Source organism: Phodopus roborovskii, unplaced genomic scaffold (genome assembly GCF_943737965.1).
Source record: "Phodopus roborovskii unplaced genomic scaffold, PHOROB, whole genome shotgun sequence".
Classification (NCBI taxonomy): domain Eukaryota; kingdom Metazoa; phylum Chordata; class Mammalia; order Rodentia; family Cricetidae; genus Phodopus; species Phodopus roborovskii.
In genome coordinates, this window is record NW_026126721.1 from 542,190 (window position 1) to 568,553 (window position 26,364).

The window sequence follows — 26,364 nt, forward strand, 5'->3', positions numbered from 1 at the left end:
CAGATGTATTAACTTAGCAGATTCCCAGCTTCCACCAACCTCAAAGCTAAAAATGTCATCAGATAGCATCTGGAGCCTCTACTATAGGCTCCCCCACTTGGCTGGAACTTACTGACCTGGTGTTTTCATCAATGTATTTGAAAAATGATTTTATGCCTTTCTTTGTTCCTTACCATAAAAGTCTAGGAAAACCGCTACTACATTGGAAAATGATGTTTTAGGTACCTGGAATATGTAATCTTAGGCCATGACCACTCATTATTTATTCTCTTTGAAACAAGAGCTGTATTTTTTTTTAAAGTTACCTTTGTTTTCCAGTTTGTAATTTAGCTCTTTTCTTTGGATGTAGATCAGATCCAAATCCTCTGCTTCATTTACCTTAGGAGCTGATAAAGAACCTTGATCAGTTAAGAAATAACAGAACCCCACCCCCATCCACCAATGGAATGAATTTAGTGTCGGAAAGAAGGTTTTGTCATGGAGTCTAATGGCAGAACATGTTAGATCACCACTCATTATCCATTGTTGTGCATGGGTAACTGAAGGGAGACTCCCCCTCTGCACTATGGGGAAGTTGTCATTCATGCAGAGGTGAGACTGAATGGTGCTGTGGCTTCTTTGGGGTCACTCACACTCCTGGAAGCAGCCCATCAGGCAAGGACTTACTTATTTGTAAGTAAGCTCAATAGACTCATTGGTTAGCCAAGTTAGGCTCTGGTGCAATCAGCCTTTGCACTATTGTTGGGGCCTCATAAGGATAGTAGAGAGGGGTTGTTTATATCTCCCCCCAAGAAGGAATTCGAACACACAACAGGTTACCAAAAAAAAAAAAAAAAAACCAAAAAATATACAAGAGTAGGAAGGAGGCTATTTGGGAAGAGAATGGGGACCAGAGGGAGTGAGAATGGGACAAGAAAGCATAATATAAGAAAATATATTCTCTACATGTATGACATTTCATTTGCATAATTCATATAGGCTAATATCCTTTTAAAAGATTAATGTATTTGTTATGTATACAGTGTTCTGTCTTCATGTGTCCATGCAGGCCAGAAAAAGACACCAGATCTCATTAGAGATGGTTTTGAACTACCATGTGGGCGCTGAGAATTGAACTTAGGACCTCTGGAAGACTAGCCTATGTCCTAAAATATGTTTTGAGAGAAGTTTTTTGTTTTGTTTTTGTTTTGTGTGTGTGTGTGTGTTTGTGTGTATGTGTGTGTGTGTGTGTGGCTCTGCTGTCCTGGAGCCCACTCTGTATGCCATGATGTTCTCAAACTCACAGAGATCCACCTTACTACCTCTGTTTCCTGAGTGCTTGGATTAAAGGTGTGCACCACCACCATGGGCATCATAAAAACTTTTCAAAAGCTGGGTTTGGTGACATACATTTTTAATTCTAGTATTTAGAAACAGAGGCAGGCAGATATCTGAGTTGAAAGTCTGCTTAGTCTACGTAATGAATTCCAGGATAACCAAGACTACATAGAGAGACCCTGTCTCAAAGAAAAAAAAAACCTAAAAAAAAAAAAACTAAAAGGGGAGTGCCTGGGAGATTTGGTGGGTGTCCTTCTTGGAAGGACTGGCAGCCATACAACTATGATTGCTGTGTGTTAGCATGGAGGGGCTGTGCCAAAGAGGAAATACCCAAGTAAAGGGACAAGATAGGACTGAGTCTTCTGTTTCCCAGAGCAAGAAGATCCCATTTAACACCTGTGGAAAATATTCTTTAGACCTTACATTGGCCTTTGCTTCTGGAGACTTGAGGGCTAAACTATTTTCCTTTTTCTAGTTTAAAAACATTTCACCTGGGGGCTAGAGAGATTGCTCAGGAGTTAAGAGCACTGGCTGCTCTTCCAGAGCACCCAGGTTCAATCCCCAGCATCCACATGGCAGCTTGCAACTATCTGTAACTGAAGTTCTAGTGGCATCCTCACACAGACATGTACACAAAGCACCAATGCACAAAAAATACAAATAAATTGTTAAAAAACATTTCACCACATGTTCTCCTTCATATGCTAAGCATAGCCTCCAGTGTGTATGTGTATATATGTCAACAGATGTGAATACGGGTATAGGATAGCATTTAGGAAGAAGATCAAGAGAGGGTCATAATTAGGTGATGAGAAAGGACAGAAAACAGGAAAATGACTCATGAGTCATGGAGGAAGATGTAAAGTTATTTTTTCCCAAGTTTCTATTCTGTTATGTTTTTTCTTTTTTCTTTTTTTAATACATAGGTACATACAGATGCAACTGGTAGTGAAACCCAAGTGAAGGTCCACAGTTTCAGAATGGCTATGATAAGTGTACAGATGCCCACTGAACTGTATGGAATTTGGGAGTGCACAAATGTTTGAGTTGCCTCCTCAAAAATGTTGTGTGATGTTTTTATTTGTGATTTAATAAAGTGATTGTATTAAAAATGTTTTTAAATAAAAAGTTTGTATGTTTCAGAATCAGTATATAGAAATGGAGCTGAGCCATCTCTCTTAAGGTGGGGATTATCTACGCTTGTTCATTGATTTGTCATGAGGAATCATGTTTGTTTTTGTAAAATGCAAGAATAGCCAAAGCAATACTTACAAAATACATCTCCTCGAAGGCTTCGCTCCTGTTCTATCTCATTCTGTAGGACTTTGTCTCTTTTCTCTTCCTGAAGCCCCTCTCTCTTTCTCTCTTCCTTCCTTTTTTCTTCTCTATCAGAGTTTCCACCCCTGGAAACACTCTCTTCAGAGCTGAAAGGCAAGTTAACCTTAGGGGTACGTGTACTGGTGGGTCTTGGAGTGACATTTTTCAGCTTCACCTTTTTCTTCATATTGTGCTTATGAGCCAGTAACTTCTTGATTCGATCTTTGATGGTTCCGGGAGCTCTGAGTAATTCCTTCACAGAATTTTCAGGGATAACTAAACCAAAAAGCAAGACAGGAGATTTCCCACTTGGTTGAGATCATTCTTGAAGAATTGGCCATTTTGGAAATGTCAAAGTGCAGGAAGTAAATGCTTCCATAATCAGCCCCAAATAAGACCTCTATAATGTTCCTTCCAAATCTCAGGGAGCATCATGGAAGAGGGGATGGAAAAATATGATCAACAGAGGAGGAGGGGCTTAGGAGGCCCTGTCTTCTCTGAGGAGCTGATGGCAGTTGATGGTTAATGGGGGGGGTCATTTTGTTCAATGGTGTAGATACTGGTAAAATGCCCCTTCTTCAATAAATAATGCCCTCCCATCTCATGCTCATGCAAGCAACTCCAATCAATTAAACTCAGTAGGTCACTACCCTCTCACAAGAAAAAATAAAATAAAACAACTTGAGAATGAGTTCTGGGACACAACATCCCTGAGTTTTGGGACACAGAGACCTGTGCATCTCAAATGCCCTGTGGACACTGATCCATTCCTGTGCCATTACAACTCTGTGAGGTTCCCTGATCCACGCTCTTAGAAATTACCTAGTGAGCTTTACAAGAGACTGTAATTTCCACTCATTGGTCTCAGTCTTCTTTAGAGGGGCTAATTTTGTTTCATGTTCCTCTCCTCTCCTCTAATCTCTTCTCCTCTTCCCTTCCCACCCCTTCTCTCCTCCCCTCCCCTCCCCCTTGTTCCTTCTCCTCTCCTACCCTTTCTTTCCCTCCCTTCCCTTCTCTACTCCTATCCACCCAGCTCTGTGTCACATTTCTTTTAAAAATTCCAGACACAGTTTATGCTTTCCATCATTATTTTTCTTCAAAATAGATTCTTCATGGATTCTGATTTCTAGACCCAGCCACAGCCCACTTGGATACCGTGGCCCTTTTGTGTATGTGCTGTTGAATGCCTGTCACAGCACATAGTGTTTACTCTTGCATAACCTAAAAGATATTCTGTGTGTCATCAGCAGACTTGGCTGGGCGGGGTCACAGGTTGTGAGGCGGGTCAGCATATGATTTACAGCCATACTTATGAGACTTGTGCCAAAGAGCACAGGAGATACTTGAGACAAGGCAGTGAAGAAGTCCATAGTAGGTGTGGCCGCACATGCTTATAGTCCTCAGGAAGCTGAAGCAGGCTAGCCTTGACTACATAATGAGCATGAGGCAGCCAAGACTATATAGCAAGGCCTCATTTCAAAGAAAATACACAAACAAGCCAGCAGGGCCAGTGAGATGGCTCAGCTCATTAGAAACACTTGATGCACAAGCCTGGTTTGCTCTCCAGAGTCCACAAAAAGGAGGATGGAGAGCACTGACTCCAGAAAGTTTCCCCTGACCTCCACATGTATGCTGTGGTATGCATGCCCCACAAACACCATACACAGGTACACAACACTCTAATAATAATAATAATAAGAAAAATCAAAACCAACCAACCAACCAAAAACACAACATAATACAACATAACAAAACAAAAGCAAGTCTAGTCACACAATGGGCCAGGATTACAAGAAGGATAAATCTAGTTATTATTATTATTAATTATTATTTTATCATTATTACTACTATTTTTCTTAATCTCATGAAGCCCAGGCCAAACTCACTATGCAGACAAGGATGACCATGAAATCCTTATCTTCTTTCTTCCACCTCTTAAGTGTTGGGAGTACAGGTATGAGTCATTACGCTGACTGGTTGACTTTAAACACTATAGGACTTTGCTTATTGGAGGATGGCCTGTGCTGTGAGCATACATAGTCTGCCCTAGCAGGTATTTCAGGTACTCCCTGGGCTTCATAGTATTCATCATCACCCCTATCAAACACCACCATCATCATCATTTTGGCCCTTAAAGTCTACCACTTCCAAGCTGAAGTAGTAAGAGGTGGTAGGTATATAATTAATTGCCCATGCTTCTTTCCAGGGTGTGAAATATTGTAAGGGCTTGGATTAATACCCTAGTACCATAAGATGGTGGAGCCTCAGTCAGCTTGGGTCTTTCCCTAAGGAAGAAATCTTCTAAAATGTTTCTTTATACATAGTACTCATGGGAAATTACTTTTGCTGTTATTCCAGATATATATGACAATTTCTAGTTGGATGTCTGGCTTATTATACACTAACAGTTTAAATTTGCTATCATTAGAGAGTTCATTGGTTGTCACACACACACACACACACACACACACACACACACACAGAGAGAGAGAGAGAGAGAGAGAGAGAGAGAGAGAGAGAGACAGAGAGAGACAGATAGCAAAACTGTCAAGACCAAATGTTACTTACCAGAACACTGAAGTCCATTGCCCCTATATCCCTGTTTGCATTTGCACTTGAAGGATCCTTGAGTATTGAGGCAATTGGCATGGGGGCTGCACATATGGGTATTGAGGGCACACTCATTTATATCTGAAAAGGGGAACATTCCAGTGAACAACTTCATGATAAAAGGATTTGCTGAAAGTAGCCTTTTCACTTCAACAACTTCAAGGCTAAGCACTCAACACCTCAGCAAAGTAAGTGCTGCCTGAGAGCAGAGAGGTGTTCAAAGCCAGAGGCCCTTTGGCTGAGAGCCCTGGCTTTGCCTGGCGCCTGTCTGGTATGTATTGAAGGTGCCTGCAACTCACCTCCCCAGAGCAACTTCACGGGCCTGCTTATTATTAATGCTGTTGAAATCTGCTAAAATGTTTGGAGTTTTTCCTTAACATTTTCATCTATGTAATCGGGAACTAAGTGACAGTATCAGAAAGTAAATGCTAAATTTTGGTTGGGTTTGCTTTTTATCCATGTAATCTGAAACTAAGTAACAATATCAGAAAATGGATTCTAATTTTAGATGGCCTTGAAATGCTTCATAAACAAAGGACAGGATCAGCCAGGAACCTCTGACATCATCTGAATTCATCATGGATACGGACATTTTGTTTAGAACCTGCCAGGGGAAAGGGTCAGGCTGGTTTGAGCTCGTCTGCTGGAATTAAAGGTGGAAAATTGGCCAGATTCCACCCAGGTGGGAGCTTCAAGTGCTCTACTCTCCAGCTCATGTCCTGTCTATGCCTTTGTAGATGGAAGCATACAAAACAGTGTATTGTTTTGAACTCAGCCACAAAAGGAGCTCTGTTGCTAATCGTAAGCAGTTTTAGCACATCAGAGATTTGCTTCCTTGTGAAGCTGTGTGGACTCCCAGCTTGTTGTGTGGGGGAAGTTCTTGCAGTGGCAGGGAAATGGGGAACACTGCACCACTGTCATTGGCTTGCACATCTGGCTGGGTTGACAGGACAAGGTGGGGCTCAAGCTCACGACAAACAGGAATTTTATGTGCCTGTCTTTACATCAAAGAGGATTTGAGGAATAACTGTGGAGGCCTCCCAAGATGGTTCAAAATCCAGCAATGGAATGTTGCTCCACCATGATGATACAAAGCATGTCCTAAGCACAAGATTGAAAGAACCACATTTTCTTCAATGGTTAGCTTTCCCTGTCATGTGCATATGTTTGTCACCCATGTTATGTGAATAGGGAGCTGGAGGCAACCCAGACTCCTCTTCATTGTAGGACAATATATTAAGAGCAATTGTAGTGGGATATTTGTACAGTGTGAAGGTGTATTGCTGTGATTAGTGTAATAAAAAGCTGAAAGACCAATTGCTACATATAGGTGGGACTTCCAGGCAGAGAGCTCTGGGAAGAAGAAAGGTGGAGTTGCCAGCCAGACACGGAGAGGAAACAGGAGTTACAAGTTGGAAGAGAGGTAATGACACATGACAGAATGTAGATTAATGTAAATTGGTCTATTTAAATTATAAGAGCCAAAACTAAAGGGCAAGCATTCCTAATTCGTAATATGTTTCTGTGTTGTTATTTTGGAGCTGGTGTCAGATGAAAAAGCTGGCTACAGGCAATGGGTATGCATATCTGACCTCACAAGCTCTTTGAGGCTTGGGATCCCTTCACTAAGGGATAAAACATATTTTACTTCATGCAGACAAGACTAACAGCTGACTAAGTATTATCAGAGAGTGATTTTATTTGTTCCTTGAACTACGAAAGGGTTAAAAGAAGAAAGAGGAAAGAACGTGCTCTTTTGTACAATTTTCCTTTTAAAAAAATTGATGTGTGTGTATATGTGTGTTTGTGTGTGCATGTGTGTGCAGATGTGTGTGCCTCTGTCTATTCTCTATGATTATCTATTTTTCTTTTTGAGACAGAGTCTTTCCCTGTTTTCTTAGGTAAGCCAGAAGCCAGCAGACTCCAGTGACCCTCCTGTCCCTGTTCCCTAGAGCTGTGGTTCAGGTGTTTTCTGGGAAGGTTGGCTTGTTACATAGGTGCTGGAACCCAAACTCAGGCCCTTGTGATTGTAGACCAAGTACTTGTAACTACTGAGTCATCTCACCAGTCACCTCCATACATTTTTCTAAAGCTATTTCAATGGAAAATATTAAGGATAGACCACTAAGATCTTCTTAATCTTACAGCAAATAGATGTGTAATTGGAGATAGAACCAAACATGTAAGCCAAACGAAAGCTTACAAAATTAAAACCTCATAGACAAAATCTCAAGATATTTACCTCCATGATAGTTGTATTCAATTATTTAAGTCACTAGCTGTATAATTAATCTTGTTGGAGTTGCCTAAATGCCAAAAACTTAATATCAAGTTTTTTTTTGTGTGTGTGTGTCTGTGTGTGTGTGTGTGTGTGTATGTGAGTATGTGTGTGTTGCTGGCCAGTGTAGTAGATTGAATGGACATGAAAAATACTTGGAGGCAAGGGGGAAAAAGTCACTGTATCTTACCTACACAATCATACCGGCGACTGACATATTTCAATTCAAAACCAATGTGACATTTGCAGTAGTAGCTCCCAAATGTGTTCACACATCTTCGATTGTAAGGGCAGACTGCTTTTCTAGAAGCACATTCATCGATATCTAAGGTATAGGAGTAAAAGCTATCAGTGATTACAGGAAGACTACTCCAACACACACGCATGCACATGTTCTCACCTTAACCCCTAGCATGCTCTGCTCAAGAACATATAGTCTCCTTGCCCAGAAAACTCGTTATCCAGTGCCTATGTCACATCTTCAGGAAGTATTCTAAGTCTTTACCAGGCATATGAACAGCTCTTTAGTTTGCAGGTTCATATCATTATGCCTATCTTTTCTTGAGGAACAAGTACTTCATCAACTGAGCTATTCTACTACATTCATTCTTAAAGTAACAAGTACTGAATTGAGCAAAGTTATTGTTCAGTGATCATTTTTCTGAGCATCAGCTCTCCCTTTCAATTAAAATGGCACCCAACCAATTAAGGAGATAGGCAAATTTTTTTGAATTTAGTTTAATCAAGACTAAGTCATGTCACCGGGCGGTGGTGGCACACACCCTTAATCCCAGCACTCAGGAGGCAGAGGCAGTTGGTTCTCTGTGAGTGTGAGGCCAGCCTGGTCTACAGAGCTAGTTCCAGGACTGCCTCCAAAGCTATAGAAAAACCTTGTCTCAGAAACAACAACAACAGCAACAATAAAACCCTACATCATATCAGGTGAATCTTATACTAAAGGATACTAAGCTCTGTGACCCTTCTCAGAAGGGAGATAGAAACTGAGGGTGTGGGGGTGGGGAGGTGGCACACACCTTTGATCCCAGCCCTTGGGAAGCAGAGGCAGGTGTATCTCTGTGAATTTGAGGCCAGCCTGGTCTACAGAGAGAGAAAGTGCCAGGGCAGCCAGGGATACACAGAGAAACCATGTCTTGAAAACCAACCAAACAACCAACCAACCAAATAAACACAAAGACAAAAGCAAAAAAGAAGAATGTAAAATACATGCATGTTTAGAAAAAGTGTTTACCTGGCTGAGCTTACTTTACACCCAAATCCATCAAATTATATACATTTACAATAAATAAGCATGCAGCATCCTGACAGAAAAAGTATGTCTATTACACTGAAGAGGTATTACATCATATTTATATTTGCTTATTTAAATCAAAGAAGAACTTTCTCAAAATTCTGGGCTCATTTGCTTTCCCTTATTGAGACTGTGGATTCACCCAACATAAACATTATGTGTATTTGGTGCAATGTGATTGTTAGGAATATATACAATCAGGCAATTGAACATAATTCAAATTCACAATGGTAACCTATATGCAAAAATGGATGAAATGGTGCTTCAGCTACCTAGGATGCCCCGCCACTCAACCCTCAAAGCTGCAAGCTAGACTTGCTCCTGGGCCTGACTGGGCAGTCTAGGGAGTCTCATCCTGGAGCAGCCTCCCATGAATGAAGAGCAGGGGCTGATGGAGAGATACCCCAAAACCTTGCCCAAGAGGAAAAACCACGGCAGCTTTCCTCAGAGTTGTGGCATGAATGTGAAATGTCTTCCACAGGCTCATTCACTTGAACACTTGGTCCTTGGTGATGTTTGGAAAGGTTGTGGGCCTTCTAGGAGGAGGAGCATTACTAGGGGAGTGGAGTGACTGTGGGTGGGTGACTTTGAATTCTGATAGCCAAATCTCGCTTCCTGTTAGTTTTCTACTTCCTGCCTGCACATGCAATGCGACCAGCTGCCTCACTTCATATTCCTGCTGCCGAGCCTTCCCCACTATGATATTCCACATCTTTTCAAATTTTAAGTCAAAATACGCCCTTCTTCCCTTAAGTTCCTTCTTGTCAAGGATTTGAGCACTTTCTAAGTCCTCAACCAGTGTTTTCTGGGATTATCTACTGAGCCATCTGTTTGCTCAGCTTCTGTGGACCCATAAACTATGATGTGCAATAAACCAAGGGAGCATGGAAGTTTGAGCTTTAGGCCACTGATTTTATTAAAGTAATGGCTGTAAAGGAATTGTTTATGTGTTCCTTAATTGATAGTGATTTAATCTGTCCATTTTGTCTAGTCAGAATAACAATGAAACTATAGTTTTATGTTTTTGAGATAGGATCTCATTATGTAGTGCTGGCCGACCTGGAACTCACTATGTAGATCAGGCTGACCTTGAACTCACAGAAGTTTGCTTGCCACTGCCTCCCATGTGCTGGGTAGTTTGTATAATTTAAAGCCAGGTTTAATTTGAGACAGAATCATATGTAATCCAGATCCCGTGGTGTACTCAACCACAGCTGGTTTATATGGTGTTGCAGATTGAAACCAAGGCTTTGTGCATGCTAGGCAAGCACTCAACCAACTGTTTTAAACTAGAAAAAAATTTTTAATATGAAAAATAGTTTAAAACAGTGCACTAAACATTATAGGAAGCCTATACTATTTTCACTAAATTAATACTGAAAATAAAACAGTAAATACATGTTTTCCAGGAAAATGATAGAACTTGAAACAAATCCCAACAGCTCATAAGATCTGACTCATTGAATGAGTAGTGTCATGTCAGTCTCATGGTACTTGGAGTCAAATATGCAATGTCAATACAGTAAATAAAAAGAACCTTTATGCCTTATCCATTAGGCAGAATAAACTACTAGAAGACTGCTTTCTCTTATATCCTTAAGTATGTAGAGAGCACAAATTATTGAAGATATTTCATAGATAGACAGAGATCAGTACTTGGAAGAATTCACCATATTTGTTCAGCACGAGCCTTGTGAAGAATGAAAACAGAGTTCAGTGGAGGAGGACTATAGGGGAACGGAGAGAAAATGGAGAGGAAATGGGAGGGGAATTGAGGGGGTGGAAAGGAAATGGGAGGGGAATGGAGAGGAAATGGGAGGGGAATGGAGGGGAAAGGAGGTTAAACTTTCTGTTTTACCTAGGCACACTCTTCCATTTGAGCCCAGGCGGAGGCCAGAGGATGGACACACACACCGTGGCCCTTCCTCTGTTTCTTCACAGCTGTACTGGCAGTTTGTCCTGGCACACGTCCTAGACTCTGCAAAAGTAGACAAAGATTAACTAAGAAAGTCTCTCCTAATTCTGAGATGTGAAATGTAATATGTCTTAGGAAAGGCTTCATGGTCTGAGTCCCAAAAGGAAACCCACAAGGAATCTGGGCAGGTGCATACCTTTGTTCCCTTTGTTTTGCCTACTTTTAATGTGGGCATGACATCTGGAGCTGAAGAAACCATATGTTCATTGTAAGGCCACAAATATGAGAAGAAAAACACTGAGAACAGTGGAGACTAAAAGTCTTTAGTAAAATTCTCCAAAACTGGTTGTCTTCAGCATTTTTAGCAAATGACATAGTTTTGTTGGAGTTGTGTCACTTTTTGCTTAGTATAACTTATTCACAAAAATGTACTTACTTAGAAGAAGTCCAGTATACATGGGGTCTAAATGCATGGGAGCTTAAAAACATCCACCATAGGTGTGTGGACATGCAAAAGTATTATACATACAGTGTGTGTGTGTGTGTGTGTGTGTGTGTGTGTGTGTGTGTGTGTGTGTGTGCATGCTTACATTTGTAAGAACAGGCTTGTGTGTGCCACAATATATGTGTGGAGGCCAGGATAACAGTGGATGTTAGGCCACGCTTTTTAATGATGTTGATTGAGATAGGGTTTCTGCTGTTTTTCTACTGTGTACTCCAGGCTAGCTAGCCTAGAAACATGCAGGGATTCTTCTGTTTCTGCATCACATCTTCCCATAGTGCTGTTGGGATTACAAACCCTTGTGCAGTATGTTTTGATTTTTACAAAGTTTCTGGGGGTTTGAACTCAGGTCCTCATGTTGGCTTTTACCTCCTGAGCCATTTTCCAGTCCCCTCAAAATCTCTTATATTTCCAGACCAGTGACCACAACCATGACTTTGGTAAATATACTCCATTCAACCACATCCATAAAATGCTAGTCACAGGAGGGACCAAAGACAGTGAAATGGGCCAGGAGAAATAAACTCAGCTCTCAGGAAAGATGCCAAGGACTATACTTTAAGCTCTAAATGGAGAGGCACAGATAATCCCTAGAGGGAAAGAAAGAGTGTGTAGGGATGGAGACCTATTACTTACTTCTCTTCTAGTTAGCTATCTTCTTTGAAACTTAATCAGCAAAATTAACAGAACTATCTTTCCATTTGGAAGAGATATCTCTTTTGGCACTGAATGAACTCTCCTGGAATGTTTCAGAATCATCCATTAGCATCGATCTTTTTAAAGTTTGGAGTGATTTCTGTAAAATCCAAGATAATGGTCCTCTTTAGGGAGGCAGAAGAGAAGGGAGTTCTAGCCAAGTTCTAGTTGGTGGAGGTCACAAGGGTGCTGTACATGAATTCATTAAACTATCAGATTGTTCTGTGTGGGTTTCTGTTAAATTTATAAGAATACGGATATTTGAAAAGAGATACTGCAAATGTCTGTGTTATCTCTTAGGCTTGTTTGCTAAGGGAGGATCTGGGTAAATGGTGATGGAGGGCCAGGACAACTAGGAGCCAGGGGGCACTAGGCAAAACTAGAAGAGATGACCTTGGAAAGCCTGGGATGGTCTGGGAGCCTGTTTGACTGTAACCCTAGGAATCTGGCTGAATGCAGCTAGCTTGTGTTTGCTGGGAGCCACAGGGCAGAGGAAAATGAGATGGCAAGAGAGGAGGAAAGGCAGGCAGGGAAGGTGGGTTTGCCTTTCAGCTGCAGTGTGAAACTTAAAAAGCCTCTCCTCTCAAGAAATGAATGGATGGAGAGTCCCACCCTCCCACAGGACACTGGTTTCATTATCTCAGAAGAGCTTTTCTTTTCAGAGATTGGGAGTCAGAATGCATTTTCAATGAGACACTCTAATCTCTGGGAGTGGGGTAAGGGGCGTGGGAAAGGTAGCTGGTGGGAAGGATTGATGGCCTGGGATGCTGTGGAAATTTGTCATCTTGCTCACCATGTTTAGTTTCATGATGGAATTCAAGTCATCTACACACACACACACACACACACACACACACACACACACACACACACAAATGATTTCCCCCCACTCCCATGAGTTTTTTTTTTTTTTTGCATTTATAAAGTGTATAAAAGAAACAAATCCATAGAGAGAGAAGGTAGACTTGTAGCTGCTGAGGGCAACAGGGACTGGCTGTTAGGGTTTTTCCCCTTTAGTATGCTTTAAATTTTATTTGTTAAAATAGTGTGTGTGTACATGTATATGCTTGCATATGTGTGTGTGTATGTGTGTATGCCTGTATGTGCATGTATGCATATGTATATGTGCCTGTGTGTGTGTGCATGTGCATGTGCCCTTGCAAGCTCCAGCACACATAAGAAGGTCAGAGGACAACATCCAGAAGTCGATTCTTTCCTTCTGCCTTGTTGAGCCCTGATCTCTCTTGTTACTTCTGTTGCTACACTGTCTACACCATGAGCTTCCTGCCAATTCTTCTGTCTCCATCTCTCATCTTGAAGTAAGAGTGCTGGGAATCACATGTGGGAAGTAAGATTTTTGTGGGTTCCAGGCATCAAACTCAGGTGTCATTAGGCTTGCATGGCAAGTACTCATCCACTGGGCCACCTTGCATGCTCAATGGTAGGGCTTTCTTTTGGGGTGATGAACTTGTTCTAGGACTTGATTGTGGTCTTGGTTGCTGAATATTATGAAGGTAGCAGGTCACTGATTTGTCTACTTTTGAATGGTTAAAATGGTGAATTTTCTGTTACATACATTTTACCATAATTTTAAAAAGGAAGTGCCCAAAGATGTTCTAGTTTATGACGATGTTAAAGACCTTTATTTTTTGAGTCAGAATCTCATGTGTCCCCAACTTTACTTTAAACTGGCTTTATAACTCAGTTGCCTTTGAGCTAATTTCTTATCTTCCTACCTCCACCTGAATGCTGTGATTACAGGAATGTACTACTATGCCATGTTTATGTGGTGCTGGGGATCAAATCCAGGGATTTGTACATGCTGGGCAAACACTCTACCAACTGGGCCATATTCTCAACCCTAGATATATTTTGTTCTATTTTTTGAGAAATGTTTCACTATGTAGTCCTGCCTGGCCTGGAACTCACTGTATAGATGAGACTGGCCTCAAACTCACAGAGATCTGCTTGCCTCTGCCTCTTGGATGCTGGGGTTAAAAGTGTGCACAACCACACCAGGATAACCCTAGATATGTTTTTTAAAAGTTGTCCAAGTAAGTCCTTCCCCATGCATATAATACCAAAAGGCAATTCTTTAGCATTGAGTGGCTGTTGAAACTTACTTGAACATGTGGCGTCTGGTAGAAGCATGTGGCCACTGAGGCAAAAGCATTTATAGCTGCCGTGTGTATTCACACACCTGTGCTGACATGGCCGGGGTTTGGTTCCACACTCATTCACATCTGCAGAGCCAGTCAGAAAAGGGAGATAAGTTAACAAAGTTAGAAAACATCCATGCATGGGAGACTAGATGCTAATTTTCAGGAGGACAAAGACTCACCACTTATGTCCTTTCAAACTGTCAAATGTCTTTCCACTTGGAAAGATTGGTGAAGATGTGGAACAATTCACCATTGGAGGGAATGGAAATTACTACAGGCAGTTTGGAAAACTAAAGTTAGAAATAGACCTACCTATGATCTAACAGTTCCAGTGTATTCCTAATAGAAATATCGATTGCCCTTTCACACCACAACACAATCATACACTAAAAAGATCATAATAGAATGTATATTACTTGGAGAGATTCAAATACACCCCAACAGGATAGGTATATATAAGCATGCTGTACAGCAGTTAAACAGAGGAAACTACAAGTATAGGAAACAAAAGATATTGAGTAGAATAAGCTGGGTACACCCATTGCATATACACTCTGATAGAAGTGAAGTCAAGACATGCCTTTCTCTCCCATCTATCTATCTATCTATCTATCTATCTCTCTCTCTCTCTCTCTCTCTCTCTCTCTATCTATCTCTCTATCTATCTCTCTATCATCTATCTATTATCTATCTATTATCTGTCTATCATCCATTGTCAGTCTGTATGTCCATCTGCCTGCCCATCCATCCATCCATCCATCCATCCATCTAACCATCCATCCAACTTATCAATCTATCCATCCTTATATTGTAGCCCAGGCTAGCATGGAACTTAAGGCAGCCCTCCTGTTTCATCCTCTCCAGTGCTAAAGATCACAGGCTTAAGCCACCTACCATCCATGGCTGTACTTTTCTTGTTGAGTGAATATATGATCTGATGGGTGGGAGGCAGGAACTGTTGAGTTTCTTTTTCTTTTTCTTTTTGGTTTTTGTTTTTGTTTTATTTTTTGCTTGGTTGTTAAAATCTGGGTTCCAATTAGCAAAGTATTATGGCAATTTATCAAGTTGTATATTTTTAAGAAAACATTTCACCTATTATTATTAGTGTATGCCTGTGTGTGTGATATGTATGTAAGAGTGTGGGCACATGGATGCCATGGTATATGTGTGGAGGTCAAAGAACAACTATCGAGTGTCAGTTTTCTCCTTCTGATTTGGGTCCCAGGGATCAAACTCTGGTTATCAGGCTTATACAGCAAGTGCTCTTACCTGCTGAGCCATCTCACTGGCCCAAGTTATACATTTCTAATATTATATGCACACTTCTAAATGATGCCACTGAAATAAAGAGTTAGAAACATAACATGTGAGCATTTCTGTCTTTACTACTTCCTAAACAGCTTATGACAGCATTGTTGTGATTGTGGGTGGCTCCAGACCTATTGCTATAGCTCATACCACTCTAGAGAGAACTCTGTCAGGCAGTTGGTAGTGAGGTTGCAGCAAATTTAATTGCACATGAAGGTGTACTCAGTGTGTTTACAAAGTTAGGTATACAGATTCACAACAAAACATAAATGTGTGTGGAACAAAAGTCTGGGTTGAACAGCTCTCAAGGCTAGCCATGGTTGTGGTTAAGTGGTATATTCAAGAGTGTATTTTGTTAAAAAAAGTTAAACATTAAGAATAAGTAACATTTCTTTTAAAATAAGAAAATGATAAAGGAAGTGGGCTAGGGTTGCATCTCAGTTATAATTGTGCTCACCTAGCATGCGCAAAGCCCTGAGTTCAATACCTAGTGCCACAGATTCCAGGCATGGTGGTGCATGTTGTAATTTCAGCACTCAGGAGGAGGCATATATAGGGTGGAAATCAGGAGTTCAAGGTCATCCTCAGCCTGGGATACACGAAACCCTGTCTCAAAAAGGAAAAATGGTACAGGAGAAAAAAATTGTTAAAGGATATTGTGACAAAAGGATCCTCCTTGTCTTTGGAAATCTGATTGTGGAGGAGGACTCATAGCATAATTTCCCAAGGAAGATATAGAAAGGAGAAAAGCACCAAAGTCCCCAGAAGAGAAGACAATTCTGAAAGATAGCAAGTAGATTGTGCCTCTGGAGAGTTCTGCAGATGCAGGTTTCTAATACCCGGAGCTTTCATCCCCATGCTTGTCCCCTTGACCCCACCTTGCATACTCCAACCACCTTATTGTTTTTGAATTTTTATTAGTTTATTATATTTTACACAAGTGTGTGTGTGTGTGTGTGTGTGTGTGTGTGTGTGTGTGTGTTCTCACTGGCCCCAACACCACTCTCTTTTAAGAGAGTAATTGAAATATGTTGACTGGACATAATGGAAAACCCAGTGTATCCATCTCTTGGCTTTAAGCCAGCAGTGACTCACTCATGTCTTAGAAAGAGGATTTTTGGGAAACACATTACTTGAGGCCTGAGGCCTGTTGCCACAACTGGTCTTTGATCAGGCTGCCATGGAATAGGGAGGCTGTAGAGGGAAGAGAGACAACCTCAAAACTTGATCCAACTGTTAACATTTAACTGGAACTTGAGAAATAACATGAGAAATAATAGGACTTCTAGTCCAAAGGGTTACAGAGAGGATCTACAGAAAAACAAGCACTTGGTATGAAAGATCTAATAAGAGATCTCACTGATGAACCTGTGATTCTCAGGTTTGCTGTGTGTGCATATTGGTGAGGGATTGGTTTCATGAGTATGACTGAGGATGCCCAGGTTTTTGGAGGCAGGGAGAGAAAGCTCAGCTGTTATGCTAGACTGCTCCCAGATTACAGTTCTTTCTTGCTAGGCCCAGCTCTTTTTGTATGTGGGTGCTTGGATCTGAACTCTTAATTGCTGAGCCATCTCTCTGACCTCTGGAAGGTTCTTCTGATAGTGATTAAATGTGATTTGCTGGTTGTACTCAACCTTATCTTAGGGCTAGGGGAACTTTCTGGTGGCTTTCTTTCTGAAATGGTTGTTGAACCTCTCTTTACATTTGAGTCCAGATCATTCCTTTATTTTGGAGCTGGTCTGTATTGTCAGGTATTTATAGAACGGATGGAATTTATTCAGTAGATACCAGTAGCAACACCTTCCCTAGCTGTGACAGCTCAAAATGTGTCCAGAAATTGCCAGATGTCCCCTGAATGGCAAAACTACTCTAGTTGAAACTTCTAGTATATAGCCAAGACCAAGGGGAACCCTTTCCCCATCAAAGTGCTTTTGTTTATGTGTCTGTTAATTTTGAGACAGGAACTCTTGTATCCAAGGAACCTGCTGTGTAGCCAAGGATGAATCTTTAATTCAACCACTTTTACTGTCCAAGTACTAGGATTGCAGGACTTTGCCATCACACCCTGTCCATTCCATATCCAGCATCAAACCCAGGGTGTCGTGCATGCTAGGCAAATACTTCAACAAATAAGCTCTAGCTCCAGCATTCAGGGGTGGTGTTTGTTTACTATAATTTCCATAGTCTCTCAGCATCAACATGTATTGCCATTTGGACCAAGCTAGTTTTATTGGTACAGGGCACTTCTGGTCAGTGTAGTGTGTTGTGGTGGTTTGAATAAGAATGACCCCCAATAGGCTTGCATATTTGAATAATTGGTCATTAGGAAATGGCACTATTAAGAAATGTGTCCTTGTTGACGTGGGCATTGCCTTGTTGGAGGAAGTATATCTCTGGGAGTGGGCTTTGAGATTTCAAATGCTCAAGTCAGATCCATTGGCACTCACTCTTCCTTGTGTCCTTGTTGACGTGGGCATTGCCTTGTTGGAGGAAGTATATCTCTGGGAGTGGGCTTTGAGATTTCAAATGCTCAAGTCAGATCCATTGGCACTCACTCTTCCTTCTGCCTGCAGATCCAGTTGCAAAACTCTGAGCTACTTCTCCAGCACCATGTCTACTTACATGCCACCATGCTTCCTACCATGGTAATAATGGACTAAACCTCTTAAACAATAAGTCAGCCCTAATTAAATGGTTTATAAGAGCTGCAATGGTCATGGTGTATCTTCACAGCAATAGAAACCCTAACTAATGCAGATGTTTAACCAGTATGTGCCAACAGCACCTCCTCCAAATGTCTTTCAAAAATTCCAGATGTTCTTTGGCAATGATTCCTGAGTTTGGCAACTAAAAATACAGGATTCTCAATTACGTTTGAATTTTAGCTAAGCATTTAGTATGTTTTTTTTTATCATGCATACATCCCATACAATATTACTATATAAGCATACTATACAGTTATCATTTATCTGAAAGGTAAATGCAAATGAACATTATATATTATCTTACAACTTTCTTTGGAGGACAGAGTTTTTTCCTAGACTTTTCTTGTTCATTTGAGATAGGGTCTCAGATAGTTTAGGCTGGCCATGAGCACATAATGGAGGCTTGCCTGAACTCCTGAACTTCCTGCCCCTATACTGTTATGTGCTGGAATTATAGTCATGTGGCACCATACATGGCCAATGTTCTAGATATTAAATAAATTCTTAATTGTCATCAGATAAAATAGCCTAAGACAAATATTATAAATTATCTTTTGAAATATATCTGTTGCTGGTCTGCAGGTGTAGCCCAGTAAGAGTGTTTGCCTGGTGTACACAAAGTCTTGGATTCCATCTCTGGCTCCATATACACTGGGTGTGTTAGCCCACACATATAATCCAAACACCTGGGAGGTGGTAGCAGTAGGACCATAAGTTCAAGGTCCATCTTCAGCTACATAGCAAGTTTAGGATATATGACACTGTTTCAAAGCAAAACAGGTCAGTGTGGTGTCACATACCTTTAATCCCAGCATCCAGGAGGCAGAAGCAGGCAGATCTTTGTGTGTTAAAAGCCATCCTGTTTTACATAAAAACGAGATCTAGGCTAGCTAGAGGTATATAGTAAGACCTGTCTCAAAAACAAAAACAAAATCTCTCAGAAATGTATATGTTGGGGCAAAAATATGCACACTATCCAACAATTCCATTTTTAGATATTTATTTCACAAAAAAATAATCACTCCAGACTGAATGGTCATAAATGGATATGAGTAGAATGGTTGATTTAGCATTGTTTGCAGTGGCAAGGGATTGGAGATGATGTAAATGGTGATGGTAAGGATGCATTTGCTTCACAAATGATAAATATCTTCATACTAGGGACTGGGATATGGCCTTAAGAAGTTAGATCACTGTACATACTAACAGATAAGGATGCCCAGGAGAAATACTGATGCTTGTATGGTCTTGGAGAAGGCCTTTGAAGATCTAGAGCAAACTGTTAAATATGGTTCTAATAAGGGTTTGGGATAGAGCCTCTCCTTGTCCCCTGACCCAACAGGGTCTTATGCATCCCAGGCTGGTCTAGAAATGGATATGTAGCCAAAGATGACCTTAAACTTTTCTGATCCTCCTGTCTCCACCTCTCAGGTGCTAGGGTTACAGGTATGCACCACCATGCCTGGTTTGTGCAGTGCTGGGGACTGAACCCAAGGCTTCGTGTATGCTGGGTAAATACTCTACCAACTGAGTTACATCACTGGCCCGTCCTTTTTTGTTTTTATAATTTTATGTAGTGTTGTTGCTTTTTAAATAAAATGTATATTACTTAGATAATCTTAAAAACAAGAGTTATTTTGACCAAGGTCTTTTGTTGCATAATTTGGAAAAATATCAGAAGTTTCCCACTTAATCAAGGGGAGACTGACTGAAAACTCTTATCCTGAAACCATGTTACATTCAAGATTTGATTACCACCCTGTAAGAAATCCTTGGTGCTGTCTTTCCTCCCTGTCTCCATTGTAATGGAGTTTATCCCAGGATCCTGGTGGGGTACTGACCTTGACTGCAGGTCTTCCCGGTGTACCCTGGAAAGCATCTACATTTATTTGGTCCCACACATTCACCAAATTTGCATCTGGGCTCACACGTAGCTGTAAAAGGAAGAGATCCTGATGATACAGTTGACAAAGTGATACTGTGCCCAGGTAGGTTGCCTTCTACACAATAGAGAACTCTTTGGGAATCTACTGAGAATCTGTCTCCTCTTGATTCTGCTTTGACCTTTCTAACACTGAGTAGGGATTGCCTTTTGAACAAAACCAGCCCTTACACCCACCATGCAATGAACAACAATATATTGTACTCATTTGCTTAATGTGGCCTTGTCTCCAGTGCTACAAATCACCCCAGACCACACAGCCAACCAGTTGTGCATGCCAACCCAAAATATCAATCAATAAATAAGGAAGAATATTTAGAGAAAGACACATCAGAGTAAGTTGGGTAAGTTCCAAGGATGGAAATGGAAGTTTCCTCCATTTCTTTCTGTCATTGTCTTTTCTCATCTCTTAGTTCTCCATTTTTTTCTTTGTGTGTGTATACATGCATTTATGTTCAAATATATATGAATGTGAACACATATATATGTACTTTAATGTGAAATCCAAAGGACAACCTTTGATACTGTCCTCTAGTTGGCATCTACTTGTTTAAAAAAAAAAAACATTTATTTATTTGTATGGGAGGGTAGTGAATGCATGTGCCATAACATACATGGTCAGGAAGGGGGTGTCAGAGAACAACTTGCAGTCATTGGTTCTTTTCTTCTACCATGTGAGTCCTGAAGATCAAACTCAGGTTGTTAGAATTGGTGGCAAGGGTCTTTACCCAGTGAATCATCTTAGTGCCACCCAAATCTTGTTGACTGAGACAAAGTACCTCACTGGCCTTAAGGACCACCGACTCAGCTAGACTGACTATCTTTGAGTCCTAGAAATCCACCTGACTCTGCCTCTACAATGCCAAGTTTACAAGCATGTTCAACTATACCTGTCTTATTTATTTGTTTATTTATTTATTAGCACAGAATCTATGGATTGAACTTAGTTCCTCATGTCTTTTGTGACAAGAACTTTACTGATTGAGCTATGGTCCAAGAACTACTTATTTTTGACCTTTGGAACGATCAAGATCTTTTTTAGTGTTGTTTGTTATCATTAAATCTGAACAGCTTACTCTGATGGTCACTCCAAGTATGGTGATGATAGTGGAGAAGAACTAATAAAGGCAGGGCTTGTTTTGCTGTTACCGACACTAGCATTCTGCCCGATACATGGCATGAAGTTGGCATTCGATAAATCTTTCTTCAATGAGCAAAATAGTAGACTAAAACAAGAGAGCCAGAAGGTTGTAACTGAATTAGGGGCAAGGAAAAAGTGATCAAAGATTAAAGCAGGTTTGGATCAGGCTCATGAGAAGGAGATGAGCAAAATGAGTGTGAGAATTTCTATCTATTACTGTATCCTCAGTGTCTTTGGACATTTTATGTCATCTGTGAATATGCTACATATGAGAAAATAGATGCATCACATGCAAATATGCCACACACAACTATATCCTATTTATGCAAATATATTGCAGTACTGGGGTGGAATCCAGAGCCTTGTGCATGTTACTCAAATGGTCTACATTCCTAGTCTTTGTTTTTGTTTCTGTTTTGTTTTGAGACAGGGTCTCACTAAGCAGCCTAGACTGGCCTTGAACTCATGCTCCTTCTCCTTCTCTAGTGCTGGGATTAAAGATGTGTGCCACCATACCCAGAATACATATTTTCTTTTTTCCAAAAGTGAATAAAGCAACAGACATAGACATTGTAACAGGGAAACAGTCTAGTCCTGAACAAGTCCTAACTAAGAAGGCAAGGAGAGGGAAAAAAACTTTCCCAGCATTTTTTCCCACTTCCCGAGACTAAAGAGATGGAATTTAATTTTCAGTGTCGCCTTTGTTATGAACATGCACTTGGTGATGCAGCTTTAAGTTCAGATGTTAGAAAAATAAATCTTTGATGGTTTTTTAAGCCCCAAAGTCCTGTGATTGCTCCCTGGAAGCTGATTTCCAATGTGATTCAGACAGGAAAGCCCAGAATGAGTGCCAGACAGCACACAGGAGAAATGGTGAGTAATATCCTTGCTTTAAGGTCGACACTTCAGAAAGATGTTTTCAATTTACAGTGACTTTGGATCTGTGACCAGAGTAGCCCATCCAGAAAAGGGAAATTCAGTTTGTGTTGAAAATAGCCAGAAGCCGAGACACACTTTGCATGAAGTCAGACTTTCATGCTTAGTTCTCTCCCCAGACAACTCCAGCTGCAGTTTTTATCCAGGATTTGTCTTTGGCCAGCACTTCATTCCATGTCATTAGAGTGACATATATTTTGAGGTTAATGATGCAGACTCGATCAGACTCCACCACTGAGATAACATTTAGACAAGGGTACAGACCAAAGACTGGGGGTACATGGGCTCCAGTGTGCATGGGTGCAGGTCATTGAGAGAAACAAAAAAATGGACAATAGGATGGAAGAGAAGGAGTGTGTGGACTGGGACCAGTAGTCTGCTATTGCTTGTTGGGGCAGGTTGATGTGTGTTTTTCTTTCTGCACAGGCTGAACTCTGGTTTAGGAATAAGGAACCTAGGAAGAGGGGAGTAACTATCCTTGTTATTTTGTGCTTCTAGGAACATATGACCTTACCAAGCAAGAAGGAACATGCAGGAGCTAGGAATGTAGCTGTTGGTAGAGTGATTGCTTAGAATGCAGAGAGCCTTGAGTTTGGTCCCCAGCACTACCTAAACTGGGCATGGTAGTGAGTAATCCTCGCACTCAAGCAGAAGGATCAGGAGTTCAAGATCATCTACAGCTATGGCTAGAGTTTGAAGCCAGTCTGGGCTATGTGAAACTCTGAAAAATATTCAATAAAATATGATATATTTTTAGATCTAGAATTCATCCATTGCAAATTAAAACCCAAATATTCAACACAGGCAACAGAGCTGCTAACCATCTTTAGCTCACAACATCTGCATATTGAACATTTTTCTTAAACTTTCCCACTGGGCTTTTTAACCCTTTGTTTCACATTCCTTTGTGCTTGTGATATATAGTCCGTGAAATCTCTGAAGTTGTGATTGGCTGTGCCTACTGTGGCCAGACTTCTCTGATCCAGTTGAAGAATAGCAATTGCAGAAAGTCGAAATTTACTCTCATTTACTCACCAGTGGTATGCTGGGCCTGACCGAGTTTTATGGCAGTAAGTGTTGAGGTGCATGAGAGTGTAAGAAATTATAAGTCACATGTCTCAGGTGACTTTCACCTCTTTCCACATGACTGCCTTCAAAGAAGAATGTTTTCTGCTGTTTCTAAGTAAAGAACAAAGCTATGTTTAATGCTCCCATCACCTGGTGTTTTGAAGGACAAAAGTGTGACAAGAGCCATTGCATTTTTCTTCTTGTGTGACAAGCTATAAGTACATGCTGCAGTGTCTCTGTTCTGCACCTTCTAAGGGCTATTGCCCTTCCATGTTCCAGAGGATGAAATGGAGCCTTAGTTAACTTCACTACCTTCTCCAGTCTAGGGTACAATGTCTTTAACCAGAAAACATTTAATCAGGGTGAGGACTTGCTGCATGCTAAGCAATCATACTATCAACTGAGCTACATCTATCTGCCCTTTTAATTTACACGGGTCCCAGAGGGATGCTTTAACTGGATGGACCATTATGATCTTCATTTTTTTCCTTAGCATCTCAACATTCTGGTCATCCCATTATGAAGAAGCCCTGATGGCTGAAAGTTTTCAGTAACAGGGAATGTGTGGAAGCAGTATACATGTCTTCTGTTGTTTCATGGATTTCAGGTATTAGCAAGTTCTGCCCTCGTCTAGAGTCAATCTTGTATGTATTCTTTGACAATTATATACAATATAGTTTGATCATAGTTCATCCCCATTATGTCTCCCCCTTCCACTCCTTCTGAATTCCTTCTTCTTCCCAACAAGTCCTCCTCCTGCTTCTATGTCTTTTGCCTTTTTAGACCCTGTGGTGATTTGAATAACATGGCTCCCACAGGTTCATATATTTGAATGTTTGCTCATTAGGGAGTGACATTACTTGAGAAGGACTAGTAGGTGTGGCCTTTTTGAGAAAATGTGTCATTAGGGGTGAACTGTAAGGTTTCAAAAGCCCAAACCCATCCCAGTGTCTCTCATTCTGCTGCCTTTGGATCCACATGTAGAACTCTCAGTTCTTTCTCTGGTACCATGTCTGCTTGTATGTGGACATTTCTTACCATTATGACAATGGACTAAACCTCTGAAACTGTAAGCCAGACCCAATTAAATGCTTTCTTTCATAAAAGTTGCCTTGGTCATGGTGTTTCTTCACTGATATAGAACAGTGATTAAGACAAACACACCGAGTTTAATTAGTGTGTTTGCTTAGACATAGGTAGTTGTGGGAATATTAACTGGGGCAATGGGAACTTACCAGTGCCTACCCTACTGAAAATTAATGACTGCCACCACCCCAGCAGCTATTAATGTAGCTATTTGGGGGCAAGTTAGAATGCTGGGGGTTGGATCAGGGGTAGGCCTTTGAGGCGATAAAGTAGTTATTTCTAAAATAGCTAGCATTTTAATGCACTTATGAAACATTCAGGCATATTATTACCCCATTTAACAGACAAGGAATTCATGATCAGGCATTTGAGACTAGATTTCTACCCCAAGGTAATGAATTATATCCCAGACAATGTAGCCAACTGCCTTGGAGAAATTCAGATATGGTTCTCTATCATAAATGTGGGTCACTATGGAAATCCACATAAAACTCAATGCAAGGCAGAAGTCTATGTTTATCTCAGCTCTCAGAGAACCTCTGGAAATTATCAGAGGTCTCTCACATAAGCTCCTAACACAGAATCTGAGAAATAGTGTTTAAGAAAACTTATGTGTTCTTAGTGTGTACTCTGCACAAAAATAATACAAAAACAACACTTTTGCAAACATGCATGTATTTCTTGCCATTAGAAACTGCATTTGAGGAATTTAAAAATTGGAGTGGCACATCTATGAGGTATAAATGTTTCTGTTCTACTTTGTAGCCAGAGACTACTTGGCTACTAGCCTACAATTAATTAAAATGTGTATTTCATTAGAAATCAGTTGGAAAAACTATAATTAGAAGGATTTCACTGGTCTGGTTTTGACTATCTCGGTTTCTACAGATTTAATCAAATCAAAGCCAAACAAACCCCAGTTTTACTTATTTAGACAGAAACAGAAATAATAATGGACAAGAGAGTCTCCCGAAATAATGCCCATCTAGCATGATAGTGTCCGCCATTCTAGATAGGAGTTTGGGTGTTGGTAGTTACCCATGTCCTTACTCCAGATAATCCATTGGTAATGGTGTCACAGATAGAAAACTCACTCAATCACAGTGCAGTTTGAATTTTGACAAAAATTACCTTCACATACTCCTTTGCTGTTCCTTTTCCAGCCATAGCAGCAGGCCATCTTAGTTCCATAACGACACACCCCAGGCTGGCGTGCCAATGCTGGCAACCCATAATCCTTTGAACTGTGAATGAAGAACCACATATTTAATATGGAGAAAACAGAGATGGCCACAGAAGCAACAGGAAAGATGTGAAGTGTCTGGGTGATTTCTGCAGACCTGAGGGAAGTGCCAGGTTCCACAGGGGTGAGGGGCAGAGATTTGAGTTTGGGAGTTGGCAGCCTCTGCCTTTTATCCCTGACAAGCTTTCTTCTAGTACTGTTCATTTCCTTTTTGCTTAGGGTTAAAGACACTGATTACAGGTAGAGTGTATGAAAGTGACCAAAATATGGGACATTTTTGAAACTAGTAGAATGCCACTTCTCCAATCTGTTTTGAATGGGTATGGTGGCTTTCCAGTGTTGGCTTTGTGTCAGTGACTCAGTGGCTAAATGGCTTTGGCTTAAACAAGAACTCTGCATTTTTACTTCATGGGCCACCTGGAAGTCATTGAACAGCCTGGAATCACCACACAGTATGGACAGTAAAGAGTGGGGGATTTTCTGCTCAGTCATCTCAGGTTACAGAGGAGGGAATTACAACAGCACACAGTGGGGGCAAGTTCTCAAGCAGAGCCAGGTGCTGTGGATTTAAGCCTGCTGTGCTTCAAATCAGCCTCTTGAAAACTCTTAACTATTGGGCAACAATCAGCAAACATTTTCTCAAAGGGACTCGAGGTAAATATTTCAGGCTTTGCTGGCCATAGGTTTCTGTCTATATGCAAAAGCAGCCATGGGCAATTGCAAACAGATGGTTGTGATTGTTCCAACAATACTTTATTTCTGGAGTTGGAAAACTAGCTGGCTAAGTTAGCAAAGTTTTTCATGTATCCAAGGCTGGCCTCGAACTTGC

General features: G+C 40.8%; 1 protein-coding gene across 1 annotated transcript in view; it reads right to left on the minus strand.

The window, feature by feature from the left end:
* Window positions 1-25,533, minus strand: part of Egfl6 (EGF like domain multiple 6) — a 36,574-nt gene extending 11,041 nt beyond the window's left edge. Inside the window, exons 1-8 of the mRNA XM_051174880.1 lie at window positions 25,424-25,533; window positions 19,961-20,053; window positions 14,068-14,187; window positions 10,690-10,809; window positions 7,713-7,847; window positions 5,203-5,325; window positions 2,590-2,910; window positions 306-386 (exon numbers count right to left, since the gene is read on the minus strand). Of these exons, the coding sequence (XP_051030837.1) occupies window positions 306-386; window positions 2,590-2,910; window positions 5,203-5,325; window positions 7,713-7,847; window positions 10,690-10,809; window positions 14,068-14,187; window positions 19,961-20,053; window positions 25,424-25,472 (1,042 nt within the window). The 5' untranslated portion in view covers window positions 25,473-25,533. The remainder of the gene's footprint in view (window positions 1-305; window positions 387-2,589; window positions 2,911-5,202; window positions 5,326-7,712; window positions 7,848-10,689; window positions 10,810-14,067; window positions 14,188-19,960; window positions 20,054-25,423) is intronic.
* Window positions 25,534-26,364: the final 831 nt, after the last annotated feature.